This window comes from Echeneis naucrates, chromosome 17, assembly GCF_900963305.1.
Source record: "Echeneis naucrates chromosome 17, fEcheNa1.1, whole genome shotgun sequence".
NCBI lineage: Eukaryota > Metazoa > Chordata > Actinopteri > Carangiformes > Echeneidae > Echeneis > Echeneis naucrates.
Genome location: NC_042527.1, coordinates 20,595,872 through 20,614,880, shown reverse-complemented (window position 1 = coordinate 20,614,880; position 19,009 = coordinate 20,595,872). Strand labels below are relative to the sequence as shown.

Sequence of the window (19,009 nt, the reverse complement as noted above, 5' to 3'; positions counted from 1 at the left end):
GGGCCACGGTCCCAGGAAGACATGGCCTTTTAACACCTGAGAGGAAATACCAACAATAATAGAAATAAAATAAATAAGAGAGACAGGATGGATCCTTCCCCCTTCTCCTTCCTCCTCCTCCTCCTCCTGAGCTGCTCCTCCGCCTCAGCTGACTGGAGGCTCGGTGAGTAAATGGGATTATTTTTTTTCTTGATGCGTCTTCTTGAGAGCTGGGGCTGGTTTTTGTTTCCCCCCTTCTCGGGCCGGATGTTCTCATCTGAGCCGGGAGGAATAAACACCTGAAAGCCTCATCCAGCCCGCAGGGTCCGAACCGGAGCCAGAGAAATATCACCGGAGAGCCGCGAACTAACCGCGGACCAGCCAGGAGAGATGAGCCCTCATGGTTTTATTAGGCCTTCATCTGCCCCCCCCACCAGGAGGAATAAATGAAATATAATAATAATAATAATAATAATAATAAAAAAACAACACAAATTCAGAATCTCCAAAACAAAATAAAATAAATTAATCGTGTTTAAAATACTTTAAAAGGATTCAAACTCTAGTTAAAATTACATTTATCAATTTGTAAAAAAAAATCATTGGATTTAGATGGTGGTGGTTTAATGATACTGTACATTTAATGAGAATAAATGCAGAAATGTGCGTTTTAAAATGCTCAGTGAAATTTGTGTGGTACCCAAACAGAAGTTGTGAAACTCCTGCAGATGATGTCAAGATGCCACTGAAATGATAATTTTTTTTTCAGCAGCATCAAACATTCAAACTCAGTCAAAGCAAAACAATAAAAAATGAGCTGAAACGTGCTCTGTGCTGATCACAGAGGCAGCAGTTGATCAAGTGTGTGTGTGTGTGTGTGTGTGTGTGTATAGACGCCAGTCTTTTGTCCATAAATAGCTGATAGTTAATACCCCCCCCCCCCACTGATTTGAGAGTGCAGGATGACTGATGCAGAGATATGTTGAAGACAATGGTGAGTGGAGGATGAGGAGCGGGAAGAAGCTTGTGCTTTGTGTGTGTGTGTGTGTGTCTCATCCCCCCCCCTTCATCCTTCAGATTACATAACCAGCAAATAGAGAGTATGGCCGCCGCACGGTCGGCTCAGCAACAAAACAACAGGAAGCTGTGACTTTCATGCTCCATTTTTGCTCCCTCAGTCCTCAGACTGTTGTGTAGAGCGCCTGGACGGTTATCGATGTGATAAACTTCGGACTCTTTCTGTTTATCGGACTGCTTTGATGTTTTGATGGCTGAATCTACCGACTGTCTCAGTCAAGCCGATGATTGCAGTTGTGTTTACTTTTAGTTTGTGGCCCCGGCTCTTAAACTAACTGACTCTGGGTTATAGGCCTCAGATCCTGAGGGCCCACCAAAGCCTCAGGTTCATCTACTTCTGTGGTGAACTTTTTCAGAAATAGCTGTTTGATTGGCAGATGTTGAGCGATAGTGTCACTCATTTGGAGTTGTGGTTATGTGGTGTTGTCTGTCTTTTAGCTCGAATTTCGGTCTCCACCAGGGAAACCTCCGGATCTTTGGCTGATAAATGTTCATCAGCTCGTCTCTATCTTTGCTGTATAGATAATACGAGCTGCTGGTTTCGGTCTACATTTGCATTTGAAGGTTGTTGGACTCTCTCCAGTTTGGCCTCAACTTTGTGTTATGTTTTTTGTATGACAGAATTCGTACAAAACTTCACTTTTGTGGAGTGGAAGGAAGGAATCCTGATGGATCTCCCACAGGTTTCCTCAACGGAACTGCATACTAACATTTTTAATCAAAAGTGACTTCACAGAGACCTTTTTCACATAATATTCATACAATGTTTAGAGGTTCCTGTAAAATCTCGTTAGGGAGTCATAGCTCTGTGGCAAATATATTGGGACCTTGTTATAATTTCTGATCTCCTGCGATTAAAATATTTGGAAGGAATTATAATTTGAGACGTTGTCTGGTAGTTTAACTGAATAAGGAGCAACAAACGCTCTTGTGTTTACTTCTGTTGATCCTTGACTGGAGGTCAGAGGTCAGTCGCTCCTCTGTGAGAGTCCCACTAAATGTGGGGGGAGTCAGAGCGATTAAAAATTAGAGGTGGGAAGTAGTTCAACAGTGAAAGCAGCACAACAGAAAAGGCAAGGAGGTGGTTTGATATGATTCTGAAGATGACCCAGAGTCAGTTTTCCCTCATCAGGCTTATCTGATCGACTGCGAACTTCAGCAAATCTTCACGTTAGAGAAACTGCAGCCACAGAATCTTTTTCACTCCATCAATTGATTACCATGATTATCATTTTGGGCTTCGACCAGTCATCGAAAAGAATCCACAATTACTGATGGACCGGCTAAAACATTTAGTTACATATGATATTATATCAAATATTATGAATGTCACGTTTAATAATTTGTCATTTTCACACATTAAATATTGTATCTTAAAATGAACACAAACCTGAAGTACGCTGATTTCCATTAGGTTTAATTTTCAGTGTCTTCACTGATGTGTTTATTAATACAACATATTATTCCAGCACTTAGAACTTGGGTGGTCTTTCTATTTCTTGTTCTAATTTTATTTAATAACGGAGTGAGTACATATTTGTAGTTTTATCCATGCCTCTATCTGTGTAACTTTATTTTCTTTTATATAATTATGGCAGCCCGTAATTATAATAATTACGATGCCCTTTTATTTTTGCTGGTCCTGACCTCAGAACTTCTGTTTTTAGCCCTTTTCAGATAAAAAAAAAACAGAAACTGGGGAAATGAGCATTTAGCTTTAATGACTCTTATATCATTCACTTTGTACACAGCATTTCTCATTGATTTGCTCTTTCCTGATCTACAGTCTCAGCTGCTGTTTGTCCCTTCAGTGATTTATGTTTATTGTGCTTTATTGCACTTTCCTCTTTCGCGGTGTGTTTTCATTGTAAAAAACAGCCAGATTTTCCCCTCCTGGGATTTGAACCAGAGACTGCGTACAGCTCAGATCTCTCCTAATCATTAATCTGGAAACCTGCAGAAGGTCACCGCTGGTTTGCCTGGTGTGACCGTCTCCATGGTGATGCTCATTAACATTTTATCCGTGCTGATTGCTCGGCCGGGTCGAAGCAGCACTGCTGATGTGGTTCAGTATGGCGGTGCTTTAAGACGTGTTCACACAGGCAGGCAAGTACGAGTGCTGTGATGTCACAGCAGCAGAGAAATGTCATTGGTCTAAGAAGCGTTATTTAACCAAATATTACAATTTCATTCAATATGTAGTTTTCTTAATTGTGTTATTGCATCATTTATCCCAGACTGTGTACAAATGGGTCAGGCTGTGTGATTGAAATCTAAATTGTGAAAACGTCCTTTAAAGCAATGTTCTGTTGAAGCTGCAGGACTCCTGTGCCCTCCGGGGGACTTCAGCTGTGAGACCATCACACTTGGTGATTATAAACTGTGGTGGTAATTTAATTCGGGTTTGCTCGTGAAATTGAACGATTGGATGCTGATCAGTAGCTCGATGGATAGATTGTTCCACACTATTTCTGGCCATGTGGATCGGTATCTCCTCCCGTTCTGGGTTTTCCTCGGTTGAAACCTGTCCATCCTGAGTGTTTATCTCGGTGAATTGTGCTTCCTGCTGAATCACTCCGTCCTGTTTGTATTCATTCAGTCGCTCCTTTTTAACTCCCTCATCTCTATGATAACTGACAGCTAAGCAACGTGTCCTTAACAGCTCAAACTCTCACTGGAAGAGATATTTTCCTGCATGTTCATGACAGTTATGCTTAAATATCAGAATAAGGATCAGTTTCTTTGACTCTGGCTTCACTTGGTTCTCCAGTAGTGGAGTCAAAATGAAGTGCAAAGATAGACACATAATGAAGACAATAAAGATTATATACATCACATCCATGATATTAAAGCCTTTAAGGGAGAACACAATGTCTAAAACTATGAAAATCCAACTTTGATTCATTGTTGTAAAAATCAAAAATCCACCAGCGTCCACCAGCTCTGAAAACAAAACTGCTGCTTCATTCAAGCAGACGGCCGAATCAGTGCTTTGGATGTGAACACTCGGTGGAAGAGAGGAAGGGCGTAGGATGAGAGGGAAGGGATAAAACCACCACAGTGGAGGTTGTTTTGTCGCTGCAGGAGACGGCGGACGGGCAGACAAAGAGACATTACTGCCAATTTGGGTGCAGGACCGTTCGCACACACGCTGCTCCTGATGGAGAAATGGATTTCCTCTGCTCTGCTGCCGCAGAATAAAAATGATCAAAAGCTGCTTTTCCTTCCAAATCCGTGCTTTAGTGTTGTCGGGTGGCACGTTGACCTGACTGATCATTCCTTAGTGAGCTGAGGCCCAAACAAAGTGGACTGTCGTCACCTGAAAAACAAAGGAAATGCACACAACGAAAACAAATACAGGACGAGCAGTTAGGACGCTCCGCTGGCCCCCCAGCTGTTTTAGGGGGACAACTTGAAAGTGAGGCAGCTTTTAGACAAACTGAAAATAAATCTCCAGAGGCAGGGAAACGCTTTTAAAAGGCTCCTTTCCCTTCAATCTGTGACCCCGACTTCTTATCAACTTTCCCAAAATATAAACACTCCTGCCGAGATAACATTGTGTGGTGGAAAACAGAAAAGGTTGGCGAGTAGAAGTCATTTCTGTTTCTTAAAGTGACACTGAGAGAGCAGCAGAGGTGAAAGGGTGGACAGTAGGGGTGGGAATCTTTTACTTTCTCATGATTCGATTCAATTCTGATTTTTGCAGGTATGATTTGATTCAAAATGGATTTTCAAAATGATTTGATTCATAATGATTTCTACTTCAATCTATAGGTGTGCAAAGGAGTTAAATAGGACCCTATAAAATTAGACAAATTAGACATTAAAAACTGCATTCATGATGAATACGGGAATAACAGAACTGGCCGACATTTTACATTGAAAGTTTTTTTGTTATTTTTTCCAGAATAAAAAGGAATGTATCTGTTGGGATGTCCCCCTACCCATGAATGAATGAACGTGGTGACTTGAGCGTAGTGGGCGCGGTTCGATTCCCGGTAGGGGCACATGAACATGTGCAAGTGATTAATTGGTGACGAGTAATGGACTGGGCTACAGCAAGGAACAGTGCCCCCCCCCCCCCAGCTCCTAGACCGGACTAGACCAGAGACCAGACCCCTGCAGAGAAAGAGACTAGACAAGATCAGACCAGGAAAACAAATGAAAGTAAAAGAAATGGTTAAAAAAATCCGTCTCAAAGTGCTGCTAACGTTAGCATGCCTGGCTAACTGCCTTCCTGCCTACAGCTATCCTTACACATTAGCATATCATTAGTAAACTGTTTTATTCTCTCTGGATGCTACATCCCACAAACCAGCTTTCATTTGGTTTGGTAAAAATTCATTTTTAAACAAAAAATTCAATTTAAAGTGAGAAAAGCTGCCAGAAAATAAAAACAACTGAGAATAAATTACAACGCAGTGATGCTTGCAGCATTAGCGATCTACAATGTCCTGCTTTAATCAAAGCTAAACACGAATGTTGGATTTTCTGTGTTCTTGTTCCCAGTTTCTCAGTTATCGTTGCTGCTGTCATTTTTACTGTCCATGTCCACACAGACTTAAAGCTGGTTTATATGTCGGCTTTATCGCTCACAGCCACCTCTCTCGATTTAATCACTGTCGCTCTCGCTCCAGAGCAGCAGGTGACAGATGGCATTGTGGGAAATGTGGTGCCCGTTCTCATCGGCCGACCCGCCTTGTAACGGGCTCTGCCTTGATCGAAGCAGTAAAGGCCACAGCCTGGACGGCGCTCTTTGCTCACAGGGTGAAACTGATTGAAAATCCGTCTTTCCGCAGTGAAAAACAGCAAACCTATTTTACACTCTACTGGTGTGGAGCGCCGAAGCCACCGAGCAAAGAGCTCCGACAGCCACATCGTCCACTTGGAGATGCTGGAGAACGCTCTGCAAGGGAAAAAGGAAGTTTTAAAGAACTTTGGCACCTCTAACTTTAAAAGTTAGACAAAAGTAGACTTTTAATGTTGCACTAATTCTGTCTTCTTCTGACTCTTTAGATTAGACCAAGAATGAAAAAATAAGTTAAATTAATGTAAGGAATTAAACATACTGCAGGCTGCTTTAAAAGACAATCAGAATTCAAGAACACTGAGAAAAGTCATTGCTGCCTGAAAACAATATTGAGTTGAATTTGATGTCTTTAGTGATCCATCATTTTAATGGATGATTATCAGTGTGTTACTAGAAAGTAAACACGTTTGGCTGAAATTTTTATTATTTTTCCTTCATTGAATTGTTTTTCTTTTTTTTTTTTGATGATGGTTTTGTTGCTCTCACTCCTGATTGGCTGGTACAGTCTGTCAATCACACAGCAGCCCTGCCCCTAACCCCTCCCCTCCTTCCTGGTTTGTTATCCTCTAAATGACGAATCATTTAAAAAATTGAACATCATGTTGAAGAATGTGAACTAGAGACTCATCAGGAAAACTGACTGAGCTGATAAATCAGGGAAGGAGGAGGGACATTTTCCCATAGACTTCAGTATCGTCTGACCTCTTTTTGAATCGTCCCCTGATGGTTCTTAGACAGAGTGAAGGTTTAGGGCCTCACTTTTTATTGATTAAAGCGAAGAAACCTGGTGCTTTAAGTTAGTGGCGCTTGTCTGTCGCTGTAGTCTGTTGCTATAGCAACAGCCACCGACGACTGCCACTGACACCTTCCGTTTTGTCAGACGTGTGACCAGGCAAACACTGACAGGCATCCTTTATCTACTCCCTGAAGACGGCCTCGTCATATCTTCAGGGGTTGTTTTGCTTTCCGTTGTGCACAGAGACGGCGTCAGTGATGTCATCACCTCCTGAGGGCGGCTGAGTTCGGTTGGAGCAGATATGGATGAATAATGAGCTCAGCTCTGCAGTGACCTAACTGCTGATGCTTGGCTGCCTTCAAATTACTCAAAAATTGTTTCACTCCAGTTGTTCAGTTCCCCCAAAGCAGTTTTTTTTTTTTTTTTTTTTTTTTTTTTAGAGTTAGCCGCCCTGCATGTGGGACTGGTTGCAGCTATCTGGTTGTGTAGTTGTGTAGCTAAACACAGAGCGTGCAAACAAAGATAATAATAATAATAATAATAATAATAATAATAATATTAATAAAAAAAGGAAAAAATGTGAGCTCATTGAGTGTGAATGTGGAGAGTGATGGGAGAAAGATGAGGGGAGGAAAGCTGCTGCTCTTTGATCCCTGGAAGGCAGAGAGACGTTCTGCGATGGGCGAGCGTTGCCATGGTTACAGCATCCCATCAATCGGAGAGGCAAACCCGCCTGTCAGAGTCCCCGGCGTGTTTCTGCTTCTGCCTACGGCCGCTTGAGCTCATACACCACGAACGCAATGGATCAGTCCGTGTTTGTCTAAATAAGCATTATTTTCCAGTTTCATTCTTTTTTTACGGCTTTTATTTGACAAAGAAAGGAAAAGGGAAGCGCGGGGCGGCTGATAATCATATCAGGAGTAGTTCATTTAGTCAGATTATTTTAGTTGTTGTGGTTTGATCATTTATTTGAAGAAGTGGCTCATGCATGAGCAGCTGTTTGATGATAATCTTATAGATGCCGTCACCTGAACGCAGGTCAGCAGTGAGTTCTGGTGGTAACAGAGGTGAAGCAGCTGTCTGGTAGCAGATGTTATGAGTTGTGTTGAAGATCAGTGGGCTTCATCTGCAGCAGCAGTTCTTGCCCCTGGGGGGCTTTTATTGTGCTGCAGCACAGTTTCTTCCTGTAGTCAGGAGGGGCTTTTGTTCCCATGATGCATTTCAGTACTTAGTTTTTTTTTTTTTTTTTTTAATGAAGTCGGTGAAGGCGGAGTCAGGTTCAGTGTCATGTTTGTTTGAGTGAGCGAGACACGCTGCCTGATCTGCTCGGAGTGGAGGAGGATAAGATATAGCGTCCCCTCCCTGAGGAGCACCGAAGGAGCCGACCGTGATGCATCACCCCAATCCCCCCTCTTCTCGCTGTTAACTCAGGATAACGGCGAGTTGCAGACTGTCGGCAGCTGACAAATGTGGCATCACAAAAGACGGCCCCACAACACCAGCAGTGATGTCTTAATGAGCCGTTCGGTCTCAAAATAGAAGAAGGACAAATGAGTCCTTCAAGAAGAAACGGGGTTATATTTAAAAGCTTCTCTTTTCGATCTTTTCCGAGTTTTGAGATCCTGAAGGTTTTTGTTTCTGCTCAGATTAATCCAAAGATTCCAGTCCCGGTTCCTTTGGATACAGATCCCGGCTCCTCATGGACCCTCGTCAGATCCCTGGGCCCCTTCAGCCTGTCTCCATCTTAATCCACCAGAAATGATCTGGACTCATCACTCAACGCTAACATTAATATGAGGAGCTGGTTTCAGTCAGATGTCTCTCTGTCTCTTTGTTCCAATCAGATTTTATAGCGTTTCCATTCCGTCTGTTTACTTATATTTACAGACATGTTTTTGTTGTTCCAGCTGTAAATGTCCTCTACAGTCTGACCAACAGGTGAAGTCCGCTCATTGAGATCAGATGATGCTAACACCTGTTTGTTTCTGTGTTCTGCTCACAGGTTGCCTGTTCGAGAGCGAGCTGTGCTCACCGTATGAGATCTGCGTTAACGGTAAGATTATCAGATGCATTTTCAAAGCTTCATTTAAATCCACCAACTTCATTTCACACATTGTGGTGGTGAACTTCCTCTTAGAAGGAACGTTCAAGCCTCTTCAGCGTCAGTTTATAATCATGAGGTCAAAGGTCACCGTTAATGATCATTAATGTTCTGGCCGAATGGTCAACTTTCCTCTGGTTTTGGCTGGTTGGTGGAAGAACTCCTGGTTTTATCGTAGTTATGACGCACGAGGCGGCGAATCTCGGATTGGTGACTCGGCCGGTTGAGACACGTATGACATCAAACCTTTCATCATCTGTGCCGCTCATATTGAAGCAAACACAGAGTGGGAGACATTAGTGAGCAGAACAGTTTAGTCTGAACGAACGTTGATCCGACCTCCTTTACAGTCACCTGACTTGTATTTCCACAACATATATATATATATATATATGCCCACACCGTCTGCTCTCTGCACGACGACCAAACTCCTGCTGAGATTCAACCTAGAAAAAAATAAAAAATTAAATCTTAAAGCATGAAATTGGTTCACAGGAAATCATTTGCATATGTTTTTGAGTCTCTGTGACTCCAACGGGTCAGACGGATGATAACGTGGATCCCACTGCAGCCTTTCAGGGCTAATGTTGCGTGTTCATTGGTTGGCTGGGAAGCTCAGAGCCGGCTTCAGTTATCAGCATCTGTGCAGAAAAGTCTAATCCTCCGTATGATCTCATTAAAGCGTGTGAAGGGTCTGTTAGGAGGTGCAGGTGGCCTTGGCGCCTGGCACACAGCTGACCGAATGCGTTTCTGACCCGCTTCCTGATGTGTATTTATTTCAGGTAAGCGTGTGTTTGTTCTGAATTCATTAGCTCGGTCATTTCCTGTCTGAGCAGTGTCCTTTTGAAATGTGTGCTGTAATTTAATTCGGCGTCTGTGAGGGAGGGGGGAAAAAAGAAAGATTATATCCGCGGTGAATTTTATTTTTAGCGGCGCTCAGACGGGCTCTCTGTCTGTGTCATGACGGCCTCAGGTGACCTCGATTTACTTGATGGGGAAAAAAATGTGTCAACTTCTTTTATGTGGATGGGCGGTTTAATTTAATCTGTCACGCCCGTCTCTTCTCTCCACATGGTCTCCGGGTTTCTACACGTTTGCTTTAGTCATTTTCAACGGTCATAAAAGTTTCAACACCCAAAAAAAAAAAAAAAAACCCCACACACAAGAACCACGACTACATCTGCCGCTGGTTCAATTATATTCCAGTTATCCTGGCTGGGTTTTATTCTTGAACTTGATTCTGATAAAACAATATCGTTTGAATACCTGGTGGGATGTATGAAAACACAATTGAGCAGTCAGCACTGTCTCATGCTTTTGACTCCGAAGTATGTGTTATAACAGTAAATGCCACACAAGCTAGTTGATTTGTTTTTTATTTGTCTTAACCGGGCCTTCTCGAAGTGGAGGCGCCGGCCCTCGGGTCCTTGACATGGTTCCTTTGGCGCCCCAGAAAAAATGGGAATAGTTGATATTTGCTTTAATTTGACATTGACAGAATGTCTGACGTGTTGGTGGGAATTGAAGCCCCCCGACTCCTTGACATGGCCCCAGGGCAGAGTCAGGTGAGATGTCTCAGAGGAAAAGCTCATACTGGCTGCAGCTCCAGTTGTGTCGTTGTGTCTGACCTGCCAGCGTGTTGTGTTGCTGACTGGCAGCTCCGAGCCGCCTATAATCTCCCAGCAGCGCTGCATTGGTGGAGACGGGACAAATGTATTTCATGGAGGAAGCGAGTCGTTTTCAACATGAGACCGCCCCGGAGAAAACGGTGTCAGGAAAGTCATTTAAGACTCGAGTGAGTAGAGCTGCTGCTCTGACACCTTCAGGCCGGACTCAGACCACAGCAGAGACGTCCACTTCTGGAGACTTCTGCAAAACACCTGCTGTGACATCACTGATTAGGGCGGGGCCAAAACAGAAACGTGAAACCTGAACTGCAGGTGTATATTAATATATGACAGACAACAGTTTGGAGGAAAAGTAAACTTCTATCCATATAAAAAGGAGAAATTAAAAAAGATGAATATGATAATTTCTCACTTGATGATAATCAATAATCTATTCCAGAGAGAAAGTCCTAGTAATTAGGATTAACTAGGATTAAACAAACATCGTTTTTTTATCGGCAGGTGTCTATTTCAACATAATTATATTAAACAAACTAAAAAAGCGACTTGTCAGTTGTCAGACCTTCTCTAACCAGTTTAACATTTCCTTTCACTGATTTCTTCGTTTTGGTTTTGCTCTATTCCCTCAATGATGAATGACGGAGCTGTAACATAATGAACAGTTAAATATCCATTTGCCTTGATGTCTTATAGTTTTTTTTTTTTTTAAGAATTCAGTCGTGCAGGAGCACAAGACTTGGCTGATAGAACCGATATGTCAACCTGGCCTACATGACAGGATGAGAAAAGACAGCGACAGGTCAGCGGTGTAATGTTTTCTGTTTTTGCTTGGCCGGTCGTTTGACGCAGTAGGATCTGCTGACGGCAGATTGGTATATCTGCCCACCTATGTGGCTATTTTCAGAAGTTTCACCCTGACGTGTGCAGACACAAGGGGGGTGAAAGGTCGGATGGCGCTGCTCGACTAGTGACTTGACATTTCCTCCGTGGCTTTCATCTCAGCGGACAGCTGGAGCTGGGAGAGTGAACGTCTGAGAGGGTCGGCTTTACCTGGTGGTGATTCATGTGGCTGCGAGTTCTTCTGGTGGCTTGTTTTGTTTAACAGACTCCTCAGGAGGAACTTTGACCTGGATTTTCTGCTGAGTCACCTGGTTGGATCACACACCCATAAAACCATTCAGCTGAACTGTGTGCATTTAATAAAAATTCAGCAGTATCTTTGTGCAGTGAAAGAAACCTCAGCTGACTTTAATTTTTAGCCCCAGCGTGCAGCTGAATCTGGCCGTAGAGATAAGGAGGGCTGCCTGTCAGCGACAGAACAACTGAAAGGTCTCTGATTGATTTCTCACTTAGTTGACTTATAACAATCATCATGATGTCAAATGGCACCAAGCTGACGTCCACAACTCCTCAACAACTTAAAAACCCAAATTATTCACTTAACTCTTTTATATAAAAACGAGCAGGAACTAGATCCGGCATATTTTTGGAATTAAATGCCTTAAATTAAATTATTCTGATACTAAAATGGTGCTTTGGGCTTAAATTGAATTCCTAATTGACAAATTAAGCTGTTGGAACTCATCTATGAACTGTACACATAATCCGTTCGAATTAATGTCTGTCGTTTTTCAACTTTAAATTTAACTCTTTAAAAGTATTTAGTGATTAAGATTTTTTCTATTTTGAGCAAACATCATGATGCTTCCTTTATATATACATACATATCTGTGATATTGCAGTTGCATGAGTCTGATTTGCCACTGTCTTGCAGACCTCACTCCGGTGGCTTTGTGCTGCCTTGGTGTTTGAGGCTGGTGTTTAAGTGAGTCAGGCCATATTTATTTAACCCAGATTGGGCTGTAGGTGTGGTGCTACTGTGTGATAAGATATTTTAACCGTTTGTCAGTGATTTACTGAATGCGGTGTTTGAAGCAAGACAGCCGTTTACTTTGTGATGCCTGAATTTTGACACAATGTAGATTAAATATAAGGCATTAGTAAGCAAATAATTTGTTTTGATCTAAAAATGGATTTCACAGAATTCATAAAAAGTCATAAAATCTGTCTGAGCTGCAGATAAAGAGATAAATCATTAATCGATGTGTGCATCAGTCAGTTTAGCTTCTTTCTTGTTCCAACTTGTTGCCAGCGTGACATCTGTGTTGTCTCATGATCGTTCTGCCCCGTAATGTCTCCCCCCCCCCGTGACTCGATCAGTGCCGGGATGTGATGGATCTTATTTACTCTGTGAAGTTTGCTCAGCTGGATCAGGGAGAGCGCCGAGGTTATCTGAGCTCTGCTAATATTTTCAGATGGAAAGAGGCCCATACCGTCCCTGTCGCTCTCTGCCTCTGTTTGCATCGACGATGTTTTGGTGTCGGATGAATCGGCTCTAATCGAGCTCACTGTCTCACTGCTTCGCTGAAGTTTTTATTCACTTATCTGTGAAACTTCCTCTTGTTCAGTGAGTTGACAGAAACAAAAATTAGATTATAATCTTCACAGCTAATAAACCAGAAGTGGCCTTTTGGAAGGTTTTTTCATGTTAAATGGATATATGGACATAAAAATGGGCGTCAAATCGCATCATGAGTCCGCTTCTCCTTCGGGCTCGGTTTTGAGTAAAATATCTGCTTCAATAGCTGCCCTCCTTTCGGAGGGACGCAACACAAGACTTGGCCAGGCTGTCTGTCACTGTTGCCTGCTGCCATATTATTGTCATTATTGGGAAAAGTTGAGCCACGAAGGATCACAGTGACACCATCCGCCCTCAAATGGAGCCTCGAAAAGGTTTGGCCCCTGAAAACGACGGCAAAAGTGTCGGCTTCATGGAAAAATAAACTGCATTCTTTGCAGGATATGATTCCTGAACACTTTTTCCAAACGTGCATTAAATAGTCCCCCCCAGGTGTTGATTGGGTTCCCCGTCAGCGCTGTAATGGGACTAACGGTGAAGAAGCTTGCTCAGCATAGAAACATTAATCTCCACCAGAGAATATGGCCTCCAGCTACTGAACTCAGCGAAGGAGGGCTGCGTTCTAAACGGCCCGCTGTGTGATGCAGATCAGTATTTATCCTCTACGCTGTATCCAGACAGCATAAAACATTATGACCTGCTGATTTTGACATTATATCACCGGAGCAGGAGAGTTTAAGGCATCAGAGAAGAACATTTCATCGTTTAGTTTGGCTGTTTAACATCTGCCTTCCTTTTATTTTAGAAATATTGAACATTGACTGCTTGATTCATGCCATAAAAAACACATTTTTTAAATTTTGATTATACACACAGTGAATGTGGTCTGTACAGTTTTTGATAATAATAGATCAGTCAGATATGTAAGCAAAAAAGACAAGACTTGAGCAATGTATAAAAACTGTAGAAGAAAGAACATTTTGGTCAATAAGTGCTGATTTGTCTGGATTTAATCCCTGAAACCTTAAAAACTGATAATCAACACAAAGGCTGACTGAAAAACGTTGCTGCTGTCACCTGAAGATATGAAATCTGATGTTAAAGAATGGCGTCGACTGTCAGAGCGTCCGACCCAGCGACCCGCTGACAGCCGTTTATTGTGCGGCTCTCCTGAACGCAGCCCAGGTGTTCCTTACAAACCAAAATGGGGGATTAACATGCCAGTGTGCAACAATACACACTCAAAGTGAGAGTGACAAAGGAGGGTGCTCTGTCTCCGCCGCCCCCCCCCCCCCCGGCGGTCTTCTTCCTGTTGATTAGCTGCAGGGGACAAAAAGCGCTCGATGGAAATCACCATGGCAACAGGCGCCAGAGGAGCAGGGCTGGACTGGCCCATTACCCGACTGCGCCCTGTTTTGTGTTCTCTTCTCGAACATGAGCTGCAGAAAGGCATTATGGGCCGTCAGCGCCTGCACAGTTAATGATCGATCAGCCGGCCGCTGATTTAAACAGTCACCCTTCGACATTTTTCACTGGGGTGAAAACAGGTGATGCATTTTACATCTGCAGTTTGAATGTCAGTGAGTGAGGGGAAAAAGACAAAAGAGAGGAAGAAGTGAAAGAGATGTGTTTGACACATTATGAGCCAGAAGTGCTGCGTCATGTGCCTTCATTACCTCCAGTCTCTTTTGTTTGTCAGCTATTTTGGGTTTTTGAAAGTAGCAGCCACATTTGGAGGGAGGGACATGTTCCCATAGACTTCAATACAGTCTGACTTCTTTTTATAACCAGTTGATGGTCTTCGGATAGACAACAGCTTTAAGGCTCTGATTCACTCGCTCCACTTTTCAGGCCTTTTGTAAAAGAAGCTCAGAAATCACTGAGCGTTTGTTTTCTTTAATGAAACTTTAAATATGTGACCTGATTGTAAAGAGTCGGCCTGAGGCGGCGTGTCGCAGCAGCAGGACGGCACGTTGGTGGTGCTTTAATTTCGACGGGAACCGAGCTGGTCTTCATTCATACATGATGCAGCTGCTTCAGTCTTCACCGGTCTTCTCTGCTGGAGGGGCTTTACATTCTGTTTGAGTTTGAATGAACTTTCACTATTTTGGTAACTTTTCTGGAAAATCTTTCATTCCAAAACAAAAGTGTTGTTCCATATTAAAACTGTGAAGGTATCAAAGCTCTCACAGAGAAGCTGCAACCTGCACATTGAACCTGAGAACTTCTAACAAGCTATCAGGGCTTCTGGAACTTTATGATGTCACAGCCGAGCAGGTACCACCCACACTCCTGGCCAAGCTCCGCCCACAAGCCCCACACACCTGTCTCCAAGCTCTGTGTTTTTATGTGAAAACTGCTATATTTTTATTCAGACTCTTCTGATTGGCTGCTGGAGAAGTTAAAATATGGACCTTAAAAAGAAACCATTAACAAGATTAGACATTAAAGTTGACACCAGCGTACAGAACTCATCTTCCGTTTCTAAATGTGGTCATATCGCAGCAGAACTGTGCAGACCCGATGGAATCACTGTCAATCTGTCAGGAAGTGCGTCACTAATGTCTGCCGTGGTCAGTGAAGGCCGAGCCCGCCGTCTAGAACTGGAGTGTATTTGTTTAATGATCCGGCACCGCCTCCGCTGTCACCGGAGTATTTGCTGTATGCCTGTCTGATTAGACTAATTGGCCACTGTGGGAAGAGCTATTGATCACAAGTGTGTAGTGTGACAGTAAATTCCTGTAACCTGCCCCCCAATAATGGAGCTTTTCTGAAACAAAGTTCTTAATAAAAAAGGGACCAAATGAAAGTGGAAATATGTTTTGGTTTGACCGTCGTTATACAGTGAAACAGACCAATGTTAGAAAAAAAAACTGGTGAAGAGCAGCAAGCCAATCATTTTTAATCACACTATAAACGTCCTGATATTTAAAGAACGACTTCCTCTGATAAGGCCGACGGAGTGGCTGATTGATCTGCTTATCGATCAGCACTGACTCAGCGATTCTTCGCTCCCGTGAGTTTTCATGTTGTCAGAAAGCCTTCAAACTGCAGGAAAGGTTTTTGGTTTTTGTTTTTTAAGTAGCAAAGTTGGTGACGTAAATGAATGAAACCTTTCTCACTCTCCAGCCGGCGATGCCAGCACCTATTGATCTTGTCGATTGTGGTGTGTGGGGGACAGACTTGGGGGGGGATCGACAGATCCACTAAGATATCTTAATCCAGTTCATTAGGTGGGGGGGCACTGCAGTCAGACAGCCACAACATCATCCTTTTTTTTTTTTTCAACTCAGCCATGAGAACAAACAGACAAACTTTATTAACCCTTTTGGGGGGTTCCCTCCAGGAAGTGGACATCACAAGTCCAATTTAAATAAACAAGCAAGGATAAATAATAAGCCAGGAGCTGTAAACAACAACGGTATCCTGCATACATCTACCCAGCTGAGTTTTTTTGGTGAATCTGCAGATGAAAGAAAGCCGTGGTCACTGAGAGCACCATCTGGTCATCGCTGCTGGTCCGTCTCCTCCATCTTGGGCTTCTGAGGGCGGCTTGGCAAATCCTCATTTTGCTCTAATCTGGACGATAAATCAACAGCGACACGTCTGGCTCCGAATTGCTGCTCCGTGTTAGCGAGCTGTGATAAACTGCAGAGATTTATAAGCATGCAAGTATAATTATGAGGGATAATTCAAGATGTTGCTTCTGGGACATGGTGGGTGATGCTGTGATATGAGATCAGAGCTCGGGGGGGCTGTGGTCAAGTTGTTTACTCCAGATCTTGGTTTGTTTTCATTGCATTTTTCTGCAGTTATAATTTGGTGGCGGGTTTTATCTTCGATTTGTTATCGCCGTTTCCATTTTACTTCCAGGCCGCAGGTAGATCTGGGAGGGAAATCTGTTCCATGGCTGAAACAGGGAAAGATTATCAGCACAAGGTGACAAACAGCGGCATGTTTTATTAACTCTATTAACGTTTATTAACTTTGCGTTGGGTTGTACAGGTTACTTTGTTTTTTCTCTAGTTTCGACTTGATGACTTCATTGTCGTGCTAACAAATATCAACCAGCTAATCTTTTTTGTGTGTTTTTGTGTAGTCTGAAGGTCAAGCAAAATAATTTTTAAATTGTGTTTAAATTGGAATGTGCAGCCACCACAACTTAATTAATTTAATGTTATGTTCAAAATTTAGTTTACATTTTGATGTGAAACACCATAGTAGGCTGTCTTTTCTCTTTACAATTAAATTTAGGCCAAAATTTAGTTTACATTTTGATGTGAAACACCATAGTAGGCTGTCTTTTCTCTTTACAATTAAATTTAGGCCAAAATTAGTTTACATTTTGATTTTATGAACACGTAAACCACACCAGAAAATTCAGTAACTGAGCACTACTGTGTTGTGGAGTCGATGTGATCTTTGCCAAACTCGGGAAATGCTGATTTGTTGACAAATCTGTTGCACAGCGTGGTATTTGATATCATAGATGCTGATTTCTGCTGTGTTCAGACTCGAGTTTTTTAAGAAGGAGTTTATATCTGACTGCTTGTATTTTACGGATGAAAACCAAACCATGTCGAGGAATAGAGAAAAGTGGATGTGACGCATTGCAACATCGAATCAATTTGTGAGTCACAACTCTGCTTCAAACCAGCCGGCATTTGGAATAATGTGCAGCAGAACCAGCTCTTCCTCACTGACCTCATGCTCACTCACTCGCCCACAGTTCATCTTGTTCCTCCACCTCTCTCGTAAACAGCAGAAAAGAGGAGTGGCGGCGCCGGCCGGACGCTCGTCATCCTCAGCCGCCGGTTAAATGGAGCTAACAGGTTGATTGAGGAGACCAAACAGACGCACAAAGGCTATTTATAGAGCGGAGGCCTGAAATACCATGTAGGAGGGCTGTTATGCAACACAAACACACTCACACATGCTCTCATACATGCAGACATGATGTGAAAGGCTTGTGCATATAAAAAATACAACTGAATTCACAAACTCTGCTCTCTTTTTATATTAATTTGAACTTTTTTAAATTTTAATATCAATACTGAATCACTGAATTTCTTTTATCTAGAAAGATCTGGCTCAGGTCAGGCAGGTCTCAGCTCCCCTTAAGGAGACATGATCTCCCCTGAAAATGTGATTAGTGACTTTTTTTTTTTTTTTTTTTGAGAGGGGGTGTCATAATGCTATTTTTTCTCATGCATTTCTTTTTGTTTTGATTTTTTTGTATTGTCATAATCATGGCTCATGTCTAAAATTAGACTATTTTTAATGTATGATTTGCACATGAGGACGATTCAACACAATTTCACTTTAATACTTTTAATTATACTGTACTTTTGGAGCTGCTCAATTTCGGAGCTAAATCGTATTGAGTAATGTTTTGCAGCCATCGTGTCTAAAAAATAAAATACATTTAAAAAATTTTGGATTGACAAAGAAATCCGAGAAGCAGCAAGAGGCGAGTTCTTTGGCAGATGCTAGCTTGAGGACAGCCGAGGAAGGGCCGCCATCTTTTTTAGCTCACGGTCAGAGATGCTTTGAGATAAAATGCGTCTTGTATGAGAGTTTTAACTGCAGTTTATTTGATGTCGGCTGCAGTATCGTGTCGTGCGGCAGACGTTTCACACAGAGGAAACTGGTGGTATTTAACAAAGCAACAAGTTTTCAGGACTTCGTCATGTTTTTGCATGAGTTTCCTTCTCCCTGCTGCTCCAGTCGATCTATAAAAGCTGCCACTGCCACCCAAACAGCTGCAGGTATCGATCGAGCTGTCTGAGACATGAAGTGAACTCTGCAGTAACTTTAACAACTGGAGACGAGGCAGTAGACTTTATTTTTTAACTCGTGTTTGTGAAACTGGATACATTTTCTAAATGTTTAACCATCTCAGAGTTTAAAGGACTCAAATCAACATTTCCAGTCCTTAAAGCAACCTCATTGGGCAGCTGGATAAAGAGTGAATCTGGCTTTTTACCATAAATATTGGTCTTTGGGCAGGGACACTATTATTTTTGACTGATGACCCAGAATCAGCCTGCCTGAGTGCTGCTGCACAACAACAAACACGTGTCACCGCCTGAGAAAAATAAAACCTCTCAGAATGATCCTTCTGCAGCGGATTCAAACAAATAAAAGCACAACAATTGAACATATAAAGAGGTTGCACTGGTTCATATTTCACTCTTGTCACCTTTGTCTTCATGGTGTGACTTCATCTGTTACACCACCGGGCTGCACGCCGTGATAA

General features: G+C 42.5%; 1 protein-coding gene across 2 annotated transcripts in view; it reads left to right on the top strand.

Annotated features, from left to right (window-relative positions):
• The first annotated feature begins 33 nt into the window (after positions 1-33).
• The window catches only part of LOC115058016 (receptor-type tyrosine-protein phosphatase N2-like), a 148,492-nt gene continuing 129,516 nt past the window's right edge, over positions 34-19,009 (top strand). For both annotated transcript variants that reach the window (XM_029525300.1, XM_029525299.1), the window contains exons 1-2: positions 34-163; positions 8,605-8,655. In XM_029525300.1, coding sequence (XP_029381160.1) covers positions 88-163; positions 8,605-8,655 — 127 coding nt within the window. In that variant the 5' untranslated portion in view covers positions 34-87. The remainder of the gene's footprint in view (positions 164-8,604; positions 8,656-19,009) is intronic.